The sequence below is a fragment of the Alligator sinensis genome, unplaced genomic scaffold, assembly GCF_000455745.1.
Source record: "Alligator sinensis unplaced genomic scaffold, ASM45574v1 scaffold630_1, whole genome shotgun sequence".
Taxonomy (NCBI): domain Eukaryota; kingdom Metazoa; phylum Chordata; order Crocodylia; family Alligatoridae; genus Alligator; species Alligator sinensis.
The window spans coordinates 478,646-493,444 of record NW_005842522.1 but is presented as its reverse complement, the minus strand read 5'-3'; the positions used below and the strand labels follow the sequence as shown (position 1 = coordinate 493,444).

Below are 14,799 nucleotides of genomic sequence, written 5' to 3'. Positions count from 1 at the left end.
GCGGGGGTTAATTAACCCCAGCAAGATGCCTGTCTAATCTCTTCTTGAACACCTCCAAGGTAGGGGAAAGCACCACCTCCTTTGGAAGCCCATTTCATATTTTGGCAACCCTTACTGTAAAGAATTTCTTCCTTATGTCCAATCTAAATCTGTTCTCCTTCAGTTTGTGGCCATTATTTCTGGTAACCTCAAGGGGTGCCCTGCGGTAAACAGAATGTCCCCTATTCCCTGCTGACCCCCCTGTGATGAGTTTGTAGGCAGCCAGGAGTGCTGGAAAGCCTAGGGCCTCAAATGGCAGGATTACTTGCTTGTGCACAAATGCCAGGAGCCTGGGGAAGAAACAGGAGGAACTGGCCCTCATCTACTGTGGCCATTATTTCTGGTAACCTCAAGGGGTGCCCTGCGGTAAACAGAATGTCCCCTATTCCCTGCTGACCCCCCTGTGATGAGTTTGTAGGCAGCCAGGAGTGCTGGAAAGCCTAGGGCCTCAAATGGCAGGATTACTTGCTTGTGCACAAATGCCAGGAGCCTGGGGAAGAAACAGGAGGAACTGGCCCTCATCTACTATATGATCTCATAGGAATAACAGAGACCTGGTGGGACTCCACCTATGACTGGATCACAGGTATAGATGGCTATACCTTGTACAGGAGGGATCATATTGTGAGAAAAGGCAGGGGTGTAGCTCTCTATGTATAGGAGCAGTACACTTCACTACAAGCAGAGTTTGGGGGTGACTTGAGACCCTCTGGGTTAGATTACAGGGTGAATGTGGTCAAGGGGATATAATGGTAAGAATTTACTACAGACTTCCTAATAATGAGGAAGATCTTGACCACGCATTCGCTAGAGAACTGGTAGAGGCTTCACGTTCTCAGTGCATGGTTGTCATGGGTGACTTCAACTACCCTGACATCTCATGGGAGAAACACTCTGCTAAATCTGATTGGTCATGTAGCTTTCTCACCTGCATTGACAAACTCTGCTAATCTCAAGAAATCTAAGGGCCAACAAGTGGTAAGGCACTCCTGGATCTGGTACTGGCCAAAGGAGATAATTTAGTGAGTGATCTGAGAAGCAAAGGGAAGCTGGGAGACAGTGACCACAAGTTGATCACTTTCTCTTTCCATCACAAAACTGGCAAATCAGTCAGCAATGCAGAAATCCTTGATTTTAGGAAGGTTGACTTTCAGAAGCTCAGGAGGCTGGTTTCTGAGGCCTTGAGAAACCATGATCTGATAGAGAGGGAAATCTACAATGAGTGATCATTCCTTAAGGACACGATCCTTGAAGCACAAGGGAAATCCAGCCCAGCCCATAGAAAAGGTAGCAAAAGGGCTGGGTGATCCCCATGGCTAAATAGGGGACTCATGGACCTCTTATAGCTGAAAAAAAGAAGCCTATAAGGGATGGAAGACAGGTAACATCACCAAGGAGGAGTATTCAGCACTGGCACACACCTGTAGGGAGCAAACTAGGAAAGGCAAGGCTGAAACCAAACTCATACTGGCTAGAGGAGTCAAGGACAACAAAAAGTCCTTCTTCAGATACACAGGTAGTCAGAAGAGAAACAAGGACAACATTGGACCCTTGCTAAACCAAATGGGACAGCTGACAACTGACACACAGGAAAAAGCTAATCTCCTTAATGATTACTTTGCGTCAGTCTTCCACCATCCCAAGGGGATCACCCTGCCAAACTAGATGCAGGATTGCCAGGGTATGGGTGAACACACACCCAGTATTGGTGAAGATTTCATGAGGGAACACCTTGAGATGCTGGATATCCACAAATCAGCTGGTCCACATGGAATGCACCCAGAAGTGCTAAAGGAACTAGCTGACACCATAGCATGGCCAATGGCGAGGACATTTGAGAACTTGTGGTGCTCAGTAAAGGTTCCTGAACATTGGAAAAGGGCCAATGTGTTGCCTATCTTCAAGAAAGTGGGGAAGGAAGATCCAGGGAACTACAGGCCAATCAGTTTGACCTCAGTCCCTGGTAAGATATTAGAAAAAATCATCAAAGAAATCATTAACAAAAAGCTAACGGAATGCAATATTCTGAAAGATAACCAACATGACTTTGTCGTGGGTAGGTCTTGCCTGACCAACTTCATTTCCTTCTATGACCAGGTGACGCATCACCTGGACAAAGGAGAAGAGGTTTATTTGGACTTGAAAAAAGTCTTTGACTTGGTCTCCCATGAAGTCCTCATGGTTAAACTGGGGAACTGTAGCCTCAACAACCTTAAGATCTGACGGCTTGGGAACTGGCTTTGTGGTTGGACCCAGAGAGTGATAGTCAATGGAACCGTATCAACATGGCACATGGTGACCAGCGGCGTTCCCCAGGGCTCCATACTTGGACCGGTACTCTTTAATTTATTTATAAGCGATCTGGATTCAGGTATCAAAAGCAGACTGGCTAAATTCACTGACGACACCAAATTATGAGGAAGTATGGTCACACTAGAGGATAGGCTGGCGATTCAGGCTGACCTGGACAGGCTCACAAGGTGGGCAGATCAGCACATGATGGCATTCAACACAGAGAAATGCAAGGTGCTCCACCTCAGGATTGGTAGAAATCCACATCGTACTTACAGGCTTGGCAGTGCTACACTCAGTAGCACTATCGCCAAAAGAGATGTGGGGATTATGATTGACCTTAAGATAAGCATGAACCACCAGTGTGATGCCACAGCCAGCAAAGCAAACAAAACCCTGGTTGGTTTCTCTGATGCATCTCAAGCAAAACCCAGGAAGTCATTCTCCCACTTCACTCGGCCTTGGTGAGGCCACAGCTGGAATCCGGTTCAGGGCTCCGCACTTTAGAAAGGATGTGGAGAATCTTGAGAGAGTCTAGAGGAGAGCCACGCACATGATCAGAGGGCAAGAGAACAGGCCTTATGAGGAAAGGCTGAGAGACATAGGACTCTTCAGCCTGGAGAAGCGAAGGCTCAGGGGGGCTTGGTGGCAGCCTATAAGTATATAAGGGGTGTGCATCAGAAATTGGGAGAACATCTGTTCACCAGGGCACCCCATGGTCTAATGGTAACAAACTCCAGAAAGACCATTTTAGGCTGGACATAAGAAAAATCTTCTTTACTGTCCAAGTCCCCAGAGCCTGGAATAGACTCCCCCCAGAATCGGTGCAAGCACCTACTCTGGACACTTTTAAGAAATACTTGGATGCTTATCTTGCTGGGATCATTTGACACCAGCTGACTTCCTGCTTCTTGGGCAGGGGGTTGGACCCAATGATCTTGCGAGGTCCCTTCCAGCCCTAATGTCTATGAAATCTATGAATATCCAAGCCAAAGAGGGTCTTATTGTGCTAACACAGGATGTATGTGGCAGTCAGAGGTAGAATCCATCTTTCCTAGGTCCCATTTCAGGACTTCAGACAGAAGGGAATATGTTTTAATCCTAATGGTTAAATATTGGTAATTATAAGCAACTGAAAATATGGTGTTTTAAAGAAATTAGTTAAATTAGCAGTTGGTTCAAAAGTGAGATCACCCATAAAAACTGTAGCATTTTGTGATTGTTTGTATGTTGGGAATACAAGGGAATTTTTGGACATGAAAAGCTGGTTAGTTCTTTTGGTTACTATGTTTATGTATATGTCAAGGCTTACCTGTGCTGGAATTTTCTTTGCTTTTTCAGGTGTTTCAGATAAGTCACCTTAATTCCAATCAAAGTCTTGGTTTATGGAAATATAATTAAAGCACTAAAATATAATCTTCATAGGACTCAGATCTTAAGAAGCCAGATTCCCATTTTACATTGTTCAGAGGTTACAAGAAGGGTCATAAATGATCCTAACGCTCGGTGGTCATGTAGATTCATAACTTTATTGGAGACATCTGACTGCAGGATTTCTATGACCTTTAAGAGTCAAAGCTCATTCAAAAAAGAGGGATGGCATTTTCTAAGCTAAAGAGAAAATTTGCTAAGCTGCCACTTAGAATTCAATCTAACTTTCCCAGACACTACTAGTGAGTGAATGGCAATGCTTCTTCATATACAGAAATTCCAGCCTAGATACCATAATTTATTATAGTAAAAACTGCTTTTTGTGTTTTTGTTAACAGGTTGTCATGGCCCCTTTCTGTACACAATTGTTGAATTGTTCCACAAACATCTTTTGTTCCAGGCCAAAATCCCCATTCTGTTAATTACCTTTTAGACAAAAGAATTTCCCAATCGAAAATGACCCTCCTTTTGGTTCTTTGACAAATTCTGAGAGATCATTGTGTGTATACAGTTCTACTTAGATCAGGGGTGGGTAAAATGCAGCCTGTGGGCTGAATGTGGCCCACCAAGCCATTCTATCCGGCCTGCAGGGCCCCTAATAAATTTAGAAAATTAGTATTAACCTGCCCTGAGTTGCCTGTCATGCAGCCCTTGATGGCTTGCCAAAACTCAGTAAGCGGCCCTCTGCCCAAAATAATTGCCCGCCCCTGACTTAGATATAATTTAATAAATATAGTCCAGTGTTATTCACCTAAATAACAAATCAGATAAACTGTCAGGGGTGAGTAGACACAACTTACTAGCTCTGAATCAGAGAAGCTTCTTGCTGAAATATCACGTAAAGGAAAGAAACAAGGACTAGGTACATACATTACACAGAAACTGGTATAAGTGTTTGAAAACCAGTCTAAATGTGTAACAAAACAGAAGCTCAGTGCACATAGACTGGTTGGGGGCATGTGCCCAGCAGCCTGTTAGAGGTGATCAGCTGCTTGGCTGCATTTGGCTGCCCTCAGCAGTCTCCAGCAGGCTGGGAGACCAGGGCAGGCATCTGTGTGCCCTCCCCACTAAAGGGCAAACATGTGTTCTGTTCAGTCCTGATCCAATCTACGCAGTTTAAAGAAACCTCTGAAGGTTTAATCAATTCCACCTCAGGCTTTTTGAATGTCTGTACCTAGCCAAAAGATCCTCCTGTCTTGTCCAGTCTATGTTAAATGCAGATTTCACCCCTAGCCCACTCCGCATTTTCTCTTGTGCAGAAAGCCAATATGGTACAAAAATATTTTCTATAATACTGATTGACTTCAGATTCAACTAATCTTATTGCCCAGCTGGTTTTAGAAACAGAGCTTTATGATAGCTACATTTTTTTCTTATGACAAGGAAGGAGATATTAAATTAGTTCACAGAGGTTTAACAGATCTAAAGATATTGCCAGCCTTTACGTAACAGTCTGGAAATTCTACAACTGGACAGTCCTAACTCATCATATCTCAGATTGATTATATAGAGATTAAAGGAATTGCTTTATCTTAACAGGCCCTCAAAGCCTTGTTCTGTTTAGCAAAACATTTTCCTAACTTAACATACAGTAATGGAGCACTTTTCTAACAGTAACCCGTATGTTAATACCACACTTAAGAGTTAGACTCATTGCCAAGTTTTTCCCCTCAAAGTCACAACCCAGTATTCATTCTGAGACGCATCATGCTGTGTCCCCATGCTTGTACATTGATGTGTATGGGTAAAGTGGACTTTGGCTGCAGTGGTACCAGTGAAGTGCTGCTGCATAGTGTAGCAGAATTCAGCAAGTCTGCTTCTAAACAAGTACCTGAACTTAATAGTGTAAAATGGGGATTTGGGGCAGAAATTAAATTCCCTTCCATGCAGAAACAGCTGAAGAGCCACTCTCCAATGGATAATTCCTTTATGATTCCCAGTGCATGCATCTGAGTGCACAGATCCATTATTCAGGCTGTGGGATGAGAACAAGATTTTAGATAGTTTGGCAGTTTGTATTAGCAAGGTCAGACTGCTTCTTATTTGAAAAGCATAATTTGGAAGAGTCACTCCGAACTTGGTGGAAATCTCAGTAGTTTATTTGTAGAATTTACGGTTATCTTAAAAATCCTTTTACTCAAATATGCTATAGGAGTGGGATTTAAGTATCTCCTTGACCCTGGGCATATCCTTCTACTTTAATTTGAAAAAAAATACAGTGTAATTGAATGAAGTTATTTATGCTTTAGTTCATCGGCAGTGCTCTGTTGCTTTATACCTGCACATAAAATACAAGTAGCTTTTCTGAAGTATGGGTTAAAAGAATAGTGACAGCACATTGCCTCAGGAATTGTTTCCTGACTGGAATTTTTCTGTATATCTGAGTCAAAATAAAAATGAGGACATACTTTTAGTGTGGATGTAGTAGGAAGATTGGACCAGATCCTGATCTCTTCAAGTCAAGTCAAGAATATGTCATTTACTTTATGGGAACAGAATTACGGAATAGAATTAAGAACATTACATTTATTTTTAAATGCCATAAAAACCCCAATTTTGCTTGCAAAAAATATATCCTAAATGCTGGATAATGGCTGTTTCTCTTACTTTGTCAATTTGGATAAAAGAATTTAAATCATACTTTGACCTGCTTTAATTGCTTTATATCTTAATGGGAAAAACAAGGAAACTAGAATATTAGCAAAGCATGCCTTACTTCTCGTAATTACTCTTAATAATTGCTTTTGCTCTAAGTGCCATCAGTAAGTAAATCTTGAAGAATGGGTTGTTGATTCCTGTGCTTGATCCCATTAATATTAAAGATAGATGTTAAAAGTATGAATAAAAGTAATAATGAATAGCTAATTACATCATTTTTAAGATGTTTTCAGTTTTGTTATTTCTGTTTATTTTTATTTTTATTTTCAGTATAATCAAAGATAAAATAAATTCTGTTACGATCTATTAAGGAGGAATATTCTAGTGAAATAGAATAAGGCAAAGAGATCAGTTTAGGGGAAAGTGGCTTTCATGCCTATCTTTGTTGCAGAATAAAGAGTATGTATGTCGAGGCCATGACTACGAAAGGCTGGAGGCCTTCCAACAGAGGATGCTGAGTGAATTCCCACAAGCTATTGCAATGCAGCACCCAAACCATCCAGATGACTCCATCTTGCAGTGTGATGCTCAGTGTATCCTTTAATGAACAGACAGTCTCATGTTAATAAAATTGTTGTAGGACATAAAGGGTGAAGGGCTGTTTTTTAGAGCTTCATTTTTTCATATCTGTGTCTAGTAATAGACATTATGATTACATTCATCTCTTTATTTAGTGAACATCCAGTTGGACATAATAGCCCTGTTTTGCTCAGAGAATACTGTAAGTCAAAGCTGATGTATATTTGCAAAACTGTATAGGAAAATGTACACAGCATCAGGTGCTGTCCATATTTTGCTCTAACCTGTACTGATAGCACTCTTCTAAATTATATAACATTTCACCAAACATCCACCCAGATACCTTCTGCAATTCTCTAAAAGAGAGCTTTGCATTTAGATTCATGTCTGGTCTCAACATATTTCCTATTTTGTTTGTCACTTCAGCCACTTTTCACACTGCACATTCTCTCACATTCCAACAGCGTGCCTTTATCACACAGAATATCAGACTTGAATCTGCTTCTTCCCCTTGATACTGATCTGCATTGGGACTTTAAATGCTGAAAATAAAAGTATGAAGCTGCGCAGCATATCAGGACTGACTCGCATAGCATTTATATGGGATTGTGGACATTTTTACCCTGACAGCAGGAAAAGATTGCTGGTTGGCTCTTCTTTCAGGGATGCTGAACAATATTTTTTGAATAAGGCTATTTGTCAGTGGGCAGATCTACACATGCATTAAGGCCCTTTTTCTAATGTGCATTAAATTTAGTACCTCCAATGTGAGGTACTAAAATGTGCATTAAGTTGCCTTAATGCACAGTAATGAATGTGCAGGTTTTTTAAATGATGCTTAACATGCAGTAGCTTATCTTTCTGTGCACTAGCATAATAGCATGGTTTTTCACATGATGCTTTAATGCGCAGTAAAATAGGCTGCAGCACATTAGAACACACATATAGATATACTCAGAGAAGTCAATTTACCACCAGCAGCTTCATCAGTATTTCCCACTCCCATTGCAGTCTTTCATCCCTCATCAATCCTACACCTTTTTAATGTGACTTTTGGCTTGATACAAAAGTTGATCCAACTTAACTAAATAGGCTTCTAAACTGAGTTATTTTAATCAGTACAGGTTTAGGTGCAGAGAAGGCCTGATTAAAATTATTTTCAAAGGTATTGAGGTGCTGAAAGCCCTTGGCACACATTCATTTCATGTTGCCATGGGATCTGATCCCCAATCACAACAATCATCTGATCCCCAATTCCAACAATCATGCCTCCTGCCATGCCATATATGCATGGCAGAAGGCATGATGGTTGGAATCAGGGATTAGGTGCCATTGTGCCATTACTACTTGCTAGGGCAGAGGAAGCTCAAGATCATAACCTGGGCTCCCCCTGCACCAGCAAGTTGAAGGAGGAGTATCAGCACATCCAGCCAGGGCCAGCAGTCAACTGATTGTCATCTCCAGCCCCTGGGACCACACTGGGGACTTGAACCATCTCTGGAGTAGTCTGGGGCTGGAGCTGACAATCAACTGATTGTTAGCCCCAGCTGGGATAGTCCCAGGTTTGGTTTGAGACCAGGGCTATCCAACCAGGCCGAGAATCATCAAAACCCAATACCCAGCAGCTCTGGCACTAGTTTTAAGTTCCCAGTGGGGAAGCCTGAGGAAGCTGCTTCAGCACACTCTTTAAAACTCCCTGGGCACCAGAAGCTAGAGACCAGTGAACATCTGCCTGCTGTCTGATCTGGGGAGTTTTAAAAAGAACAGCTACAGCCCAGGGATCCATGGTGCAGGGCACAGGCAGCTGGGGAGCTGGGAACTCCTGGCTCCCTGGTAGCCCATCCCCCCACCATGAATATTTCATATCTTTGTGGTGCATTTGCTATATTATTATGCCATAAATTGGCTTTAACACAGGGGTGGGGGCAGAATGCAGCCCACGGGCCAGATGCGGCCTGCCAGGCCATTCTATCTGGCCTGCAGGGCCCCTAAAAAATTTAGAAAATTAATATTTCTCTGCCCCTAGCTGCCTGTCATCCAGCCCTCAATGGCTTACCAAAACTCTGTAAGCGGCCCTCCGCCCAAAATAATTGTCTGCCCTTGCTTTAACATGTGGCAAGGTTACTGTTTATGGCATGATTAAAATTTAGATCATGCCTTAATTGTAACATGTCAGGGCCAGGGATCCTGATGGATGAGAAGTGAGATTTACAAAAATGTCTAAGCAGGCAGATACATAACTCTATCCAAATCAATGGGAATTAGGTGTCTTATCTGCCTTGGCACTTCTGTACATCTCACTAGGCACCTAGCTACGTGTTCAGGTACCGAAATATGATTGATACATCCGGCTTTAGGATCCTTAGACTCTAGAGGGTCCTGTGGTGCTGGTGGTGCTAGTACCATGTTGTTTTTACCTTAAAGCAGCCATGAGTAGAGAGAAGTACTGCAGTAGGAGAGCATGGATTTCATACCCATTGCAGTTCTTATGACAATTTCTGACATCCCGAAGAGAGGTGAAACAGAATTGTGCCTCCTTTCACTTGGGAAGACAACTCACTGATTTTCTTTTTGGTGCCATTGTGTGTTTCTTTGACTCACCCATTTGCAGATTTGCAGATTTATGCAGTGACTCCCATCCCAGAAAGTATAGATGTGCTGCAAATGGACCGAGTCCCTGACCGCATAAAGAGCTTTTATCGTGTTAATAATATCAGGAAATTCCGCTATGATAGGCCTTTTCACAAAGGCCCAAAGGACAAGGAGAATGAATTTAAGGTGGGTGGAGTTGGTCATGGTAATTAAGTGTTAATTTCTCCAGGGCAGTACCATTCTTACTAATTCTATATTGACACAGCACCTCACATGATCCTAATTCCATGGCTCAAGGTATGAAGCAATGAGACTCGCTTTGCTTATTGACATATAATTACTCAGAGAGTTAGCTTGGCTCCCAGCTTATTGATAGGAGAGCTGGGGGGCTGAGCTTTAGTGACTAATAGAGAAATTTAACACACTTCTATAAAGCATACTGAGAGTTGATAGTGGGGGTGAAGGAGGAGAGGGGGATATTGCAACCTTCAGTTTCATGCTACAATCCTTTTTTTAAAACATAATACCTGCTCAGGAGATTGATACATTCTCAACTGAAGCCAGGTGGGGGTAACTGCAGAGGACAGTGGTAAGCCTGAGATTTTGATTCACCATGTTCTTCATCTTCTGTATTATTTTTCTCAGAGCTTGTGGATTGAACGTACCACTCTGACCCTGACTCACAGTTTACCTGGGATCTCTCGGTGGTTTGAAGTGGAGAGGAGAGAGCTGGTAACATTCATTATACTTCTAACTGGAATTTGAATGGCTAATTTCTTCAAGACATAGGATAGGCAACCTAAAGGCTCTTGGTTGGGGTCTTGCAGTTGAAAAAAAAATTCACATTTCATCGGCAGATGTTGAGTTTATTCCTTTCTCATAGTTTCTCTAGCTGAAACAATTGCTAAACATAGCCAGAGAAGTAACGTAAAGGGGATGGAACAGTCAGGTGAAGTAGGTGCCAATACAGGGGGATGACGAATCCTGGTGCCATCTCCCATCAGTCATTTGAAGATGTGATAGATATTATAGTTGCTAACTAAGCTGAGTGTATGGTCAGAGGAACTGCCCAATGCTGCCCAACAGTGAAATGTTTGTGAAAAGCTGGCTATGTAGCTAGCTAGTTTGAATCTCCCAAAATCCCAAGAGTGCTTATCAAATAATAGTGGGGATTAATTTCATAGTAAGAAAAGGACTATAATATCACTAAAGTGCTCATGGCATTTATTACTTTGTAGGTTGAAGTAAGCCCTTTGGAAAATGCCATTCAAGTGGTTGAGAACAAAAATCAGGAGTTGAGGACATTGATCAGCCAGTATCAGCACAAACAAATGCATGGGAACATTAACCTGCTCAGCATGTGCCTGAATGGAGTGATTGATGCTGCTGTGAATGGCGGCATAGCACGGTACCAGGAGGTAAGTCAGGATTGTTCCTCTGAACTTAGTATCAACCTCTTAAAAACTATTTCTCGCTAGAATTTCTCCTACTGTACAGAAGAGAACATGACTAAGAAACATGTCAGATAGAAAAAATATACATATATACTCAAATTTCATCACCTGATCCCATGTTGCATAGTGAAGCTTCACATTTTATTGTTTTACTGCAGCTTTGGGAAGTACTGTATTTACTCAAAGATAAGACAACTCCCTGACAGTTGATTCTGTATATGGAAAATTTATAAATTTGATATAATTTTCCAGGTATAGAATCTTATTATTGAAGTTTACCTTCTTCCCACTGGTACAGCAGAGAAAATAAATCTGGGGGATCAGATAGCCCCCTTGGCCACTGCCCCCCAACTTCTTCCCCTCCTCCTTACTGGCAGCCCCTCCTCTACCTGGGCACATGGAAGTAAGAGCAAATTTGAAAACACTGACCTTGAAATAAACATAGCAGTAGTCATTTGCATATAGTACAAAAAGGTAAAATGTATCAATTGTGGATGGACAAAGTCTATGGGTACAAAGACTTAGTTCATCAACAGTTGATGCATTTTACCTTTTTTTTTTAAACTGCTGCAGATTTTAGCCAGGTACTTCATAAACACACTCTTAAATAGAACCATTGGTACCTACTTATCTATAGTGCAAACTATTTTTTGTCTTTTCAAGGCTAAATCTGTTCCAAATTCAATTGAGTAAAGCCCAATAGTCAAGTTCCAAAATTTAACTGAGCAGAAGTCAGTTGTCAAGTCTGTGTGGCTCTACCACCAGGCAAGTATCCTCCCTCCCAAATCCAAGCAGGTGTCCTATGTGCAAGCCCCAGGCCTGAAGGCCTTTGTATTCAGATGTCCTCTGCCTCATTTGATCTCTTGGCTAGGGGCAAGTGAAAGTAGGGGGCATCTGAATTCCAAGGCCTCCAAGCTTGAGGCTTGCACATAAGATGCCTGCCATGGATTTGGGAGTATGTGAAGCCCCAGGCTGAAGTGTCTGGGAGTTAGGATACTTACTGATGGTAGTGCCACACAAATTTGAATGATTGAGCTCTGCTCAGATGATAGAATTTGGAACTGATTTGGCCTGATACATGACATTTAAAAAAAAAAAAAAGAAATCAGAATTTTTGGCACTAGGGGAGGGTGTTGGAGCTTGCTTCAGCCTCTCCAAGTGCTGGCCTTGTATTGCAGTACCTCTAGGCCCAGTGCTCATTCTCTCCTGGGGGAACAACTGCCCACTTTTTTAAGAGCCACACGAAAAAAAGGTTCCCATCAGCATGTTTGTTCAGTATGGGCCACATGTTTTATAGTCATGTTCAGTGTTGGCTGCATTTAATCAGCTGCATAGTTGGTTTTCATTAGACAGTGTATTTGATAAGGTTTCCTTGTATGTGAATGTAAGATGAGGGGCTTGTCTTGTATTCTTTTTAAATATGGTTTAAATGCCTTCTGAAGGGAAGTTGCTGACTGATGCTTCTGAAAAATTGTCTTTTCTTGACAACTTCCAATGTAGCCTTAGCCCTACAGGCAGTAGCATAACTTGGGGGTAGGTGACTGGGGCATCAGCCCTGGGTGCCAGTTCAGAAGGGACACCATTATGGAGCCTCTGGGGAGCCTGCACCAGTACCGCTGCCTGCGTGCTTGTGTCTGGGCAGCAACAGCAGCAGCAGCCCTTGTCACTTCCAAAGTCTGTGTAAGGAAGTAAACATTCCCCTTGCCAAGCCCCAGGTGCCAACATTCAAATTTTACACCTCTGCCTACAGGAAACTGATATGCTATTTCCTTGGTCTGGAGTTATTTAAAGATGTACATTGGGAAAAGGAGATTTAGGGACACTTACCACATGAAGATGATGATGGGCCGTATATCTAGGTCATGTATGCCCTGCAGAGAAGCACAGAAAATGCTCATCATCCTTTACATTATTTACTACTTCAGTCACTTGTTTCCTACAGCTCCTCGACATAATTGAGTGAAACCTATATAAAATTCCAGTAATGGGCTGAGCAGAGGCATAGTGGTATTACTCTGCACTGTCTTTTGGGGAGATTTAATTGGCTCCTTGATCCATTTGGGGTTGAGAGGGCATACTGTCTAATATTTAACTGTGGCCTCTTTGACTAATTGAGCAGGAGAATTATCTGGAGAGTTAAAACCATACTAATATAGTCCCAGAATGCTAAAAGAAATCAATAAAATGAAATTTCTACTGCTTGCCTAATATAAATGCATCCCCTAGGATTTTTGTCCCTTTTCTGCTCCCTCTGTGACATACAAGCATAATGAAATGTTTCCTAATAAGCAGATTTTTCTTTCTCCCACAGGCCTTTTTCGATAAAGATTATATCACCAAGCACCCTGGAGATGCAGAGAAAATCACACAGCTCAAGGAGCTCATGCAGGAACAGGTACTGCTGTGCTTTCAGAGAGGGAGGAATAATACTGTGGTAGTACTTGGATTTCTTAGCAATCAGTATAAATAATCTAGATCTAAATATTGCATTCAGAAGCACAGAAATGAAGTCTAAGAGGTGGGTAGTGCATTTAAAACAAAGGGAAAGGAGATGGCAGAGGTGTTAATACATTGTCCTTTAATTTTTCTAGACCTGAGTTGAAGCCTAATTAAGATCACAAAGTAATGTAATGAGTTTAGCTGTCTTAATTTATTATCTAGAGGATTTCTTTCTACATTACAAATCTACCATTCATTTTGACATTGTGAGCAGTCTTTCCTCAGTAGTCTCAGTATAATCAAAGTCTGGGCCAAGGTAGGTTTACAGAGCCATATAGGAAAAGCTTATAGAGTGCCAATTTGTATTAATAACCATGCCTGTATCCAGTGTTCTTGCAGTCTTACTTCCCCAAACATAATGATCTCGCCATATTGAGCTAGTTTGGTTGTAATTCCATGCTCTGGAGGGGATGAAAATATTAAAGTTACATCACTGTTAAATGAAATATGCCATCTTAAAAATGTGCCCAAGCCCGAACAGGGGAATATGACAGACATATCATGGCCACATCTAGATGAGCACAGCCATGCAGTATGTGGCACTGCAAATGCATTTGTGGCACCACATACCACACATTCAGCTGTTCTTCACACTGCAAGGGACAGCACAAGGGCAGTGACCCCTGGATATCCAGAGGTAAAAAAAAGCTGCACAAAAAAAAAGCAGGGTGGTGTATGCCGGGGCAGTGCACGCTGCTCAAAACTGGAGCCTGACCAGCTGGAGCCATACTCTAGCTGCCGACCAGGCTCTGAGTAATAGGATCGTTGATGCTGCAGTCCCAGGAGGCCCCCAGGACTCCAGGAAAGGTTGCTGGGGCCAGCCCAGTTTCCTCTACCCCACCCAGGGTAACTTGCTGTGCGCCAAAGGGTACATGGCACAGGCATTCCCTGGGGACAACTAGCAGTGGTACAAGGTGTCCTGCTGCTTGTCCCCAGGGAAACAAATGTCCACGCTCATGTGGACGTGGCCCATGTGTCTTCATTATTGGCAAAAAGTCCCTTAATTTCTGTATCTCTGATTTCTTATCTGTAGAATAAGGATAATCATATACTTTAGGGTTACCATACGTCCAGATTTTCCCAGACATATCCTCTTTTTGAGTCCTCCAATCTCCATCTGGGTGGTTTTTTGAAATTTGAACAAATGACTCGGTTTTTGCTTTGCTCTGCTGGTAGGAGCAGGGGAAGGGCGATTGGAGGCAGGGAGCACCACGTGCATCTGCGCACACATACACACGTGTACAGTATGCAGCCAGGCAGTGGGGTGGAAGCAGCATCTGCATTCAGGAAAGTCTGGGGGATGGAGGCCCAGGGC

The 14,799-nt window shown here is 42.4% G+C and overlaps 1 protein-coding gene across 1 annotated transcript in view; it reads left to right on the top strand.

The window, feature by feature from the left end:
- Positions 1-14,799, top strand: part of DOCK3 (dedicator of cytokinesis 3) — a 590,333-nt gene that overhangs the window by 534,836 nt on the left and 40,698 nt on the right. The window contains exons 41-45 of the mRNA XM_025213329.1: positions 6,812-6,953; positions 9,551-9,717; positions 10,177-10,263; positions 10,770-10,949; positions 13,297-13,380. Coding sequence (XP_025069114.1) covers positions 6,812-6,953; positions 9,551-9,717; positions 10,177-10,263; positions 10,770-10,949; positions 13,297-13,380 — 660 coding nt within the window. The remainder of the gene's footprint in view (positions 1-6,811; positions 6,954-9,550; positions 9,718-10,176; positions 10,264-10,769; positions 10,950-13,296; positions 13,381-14,799) is intronic.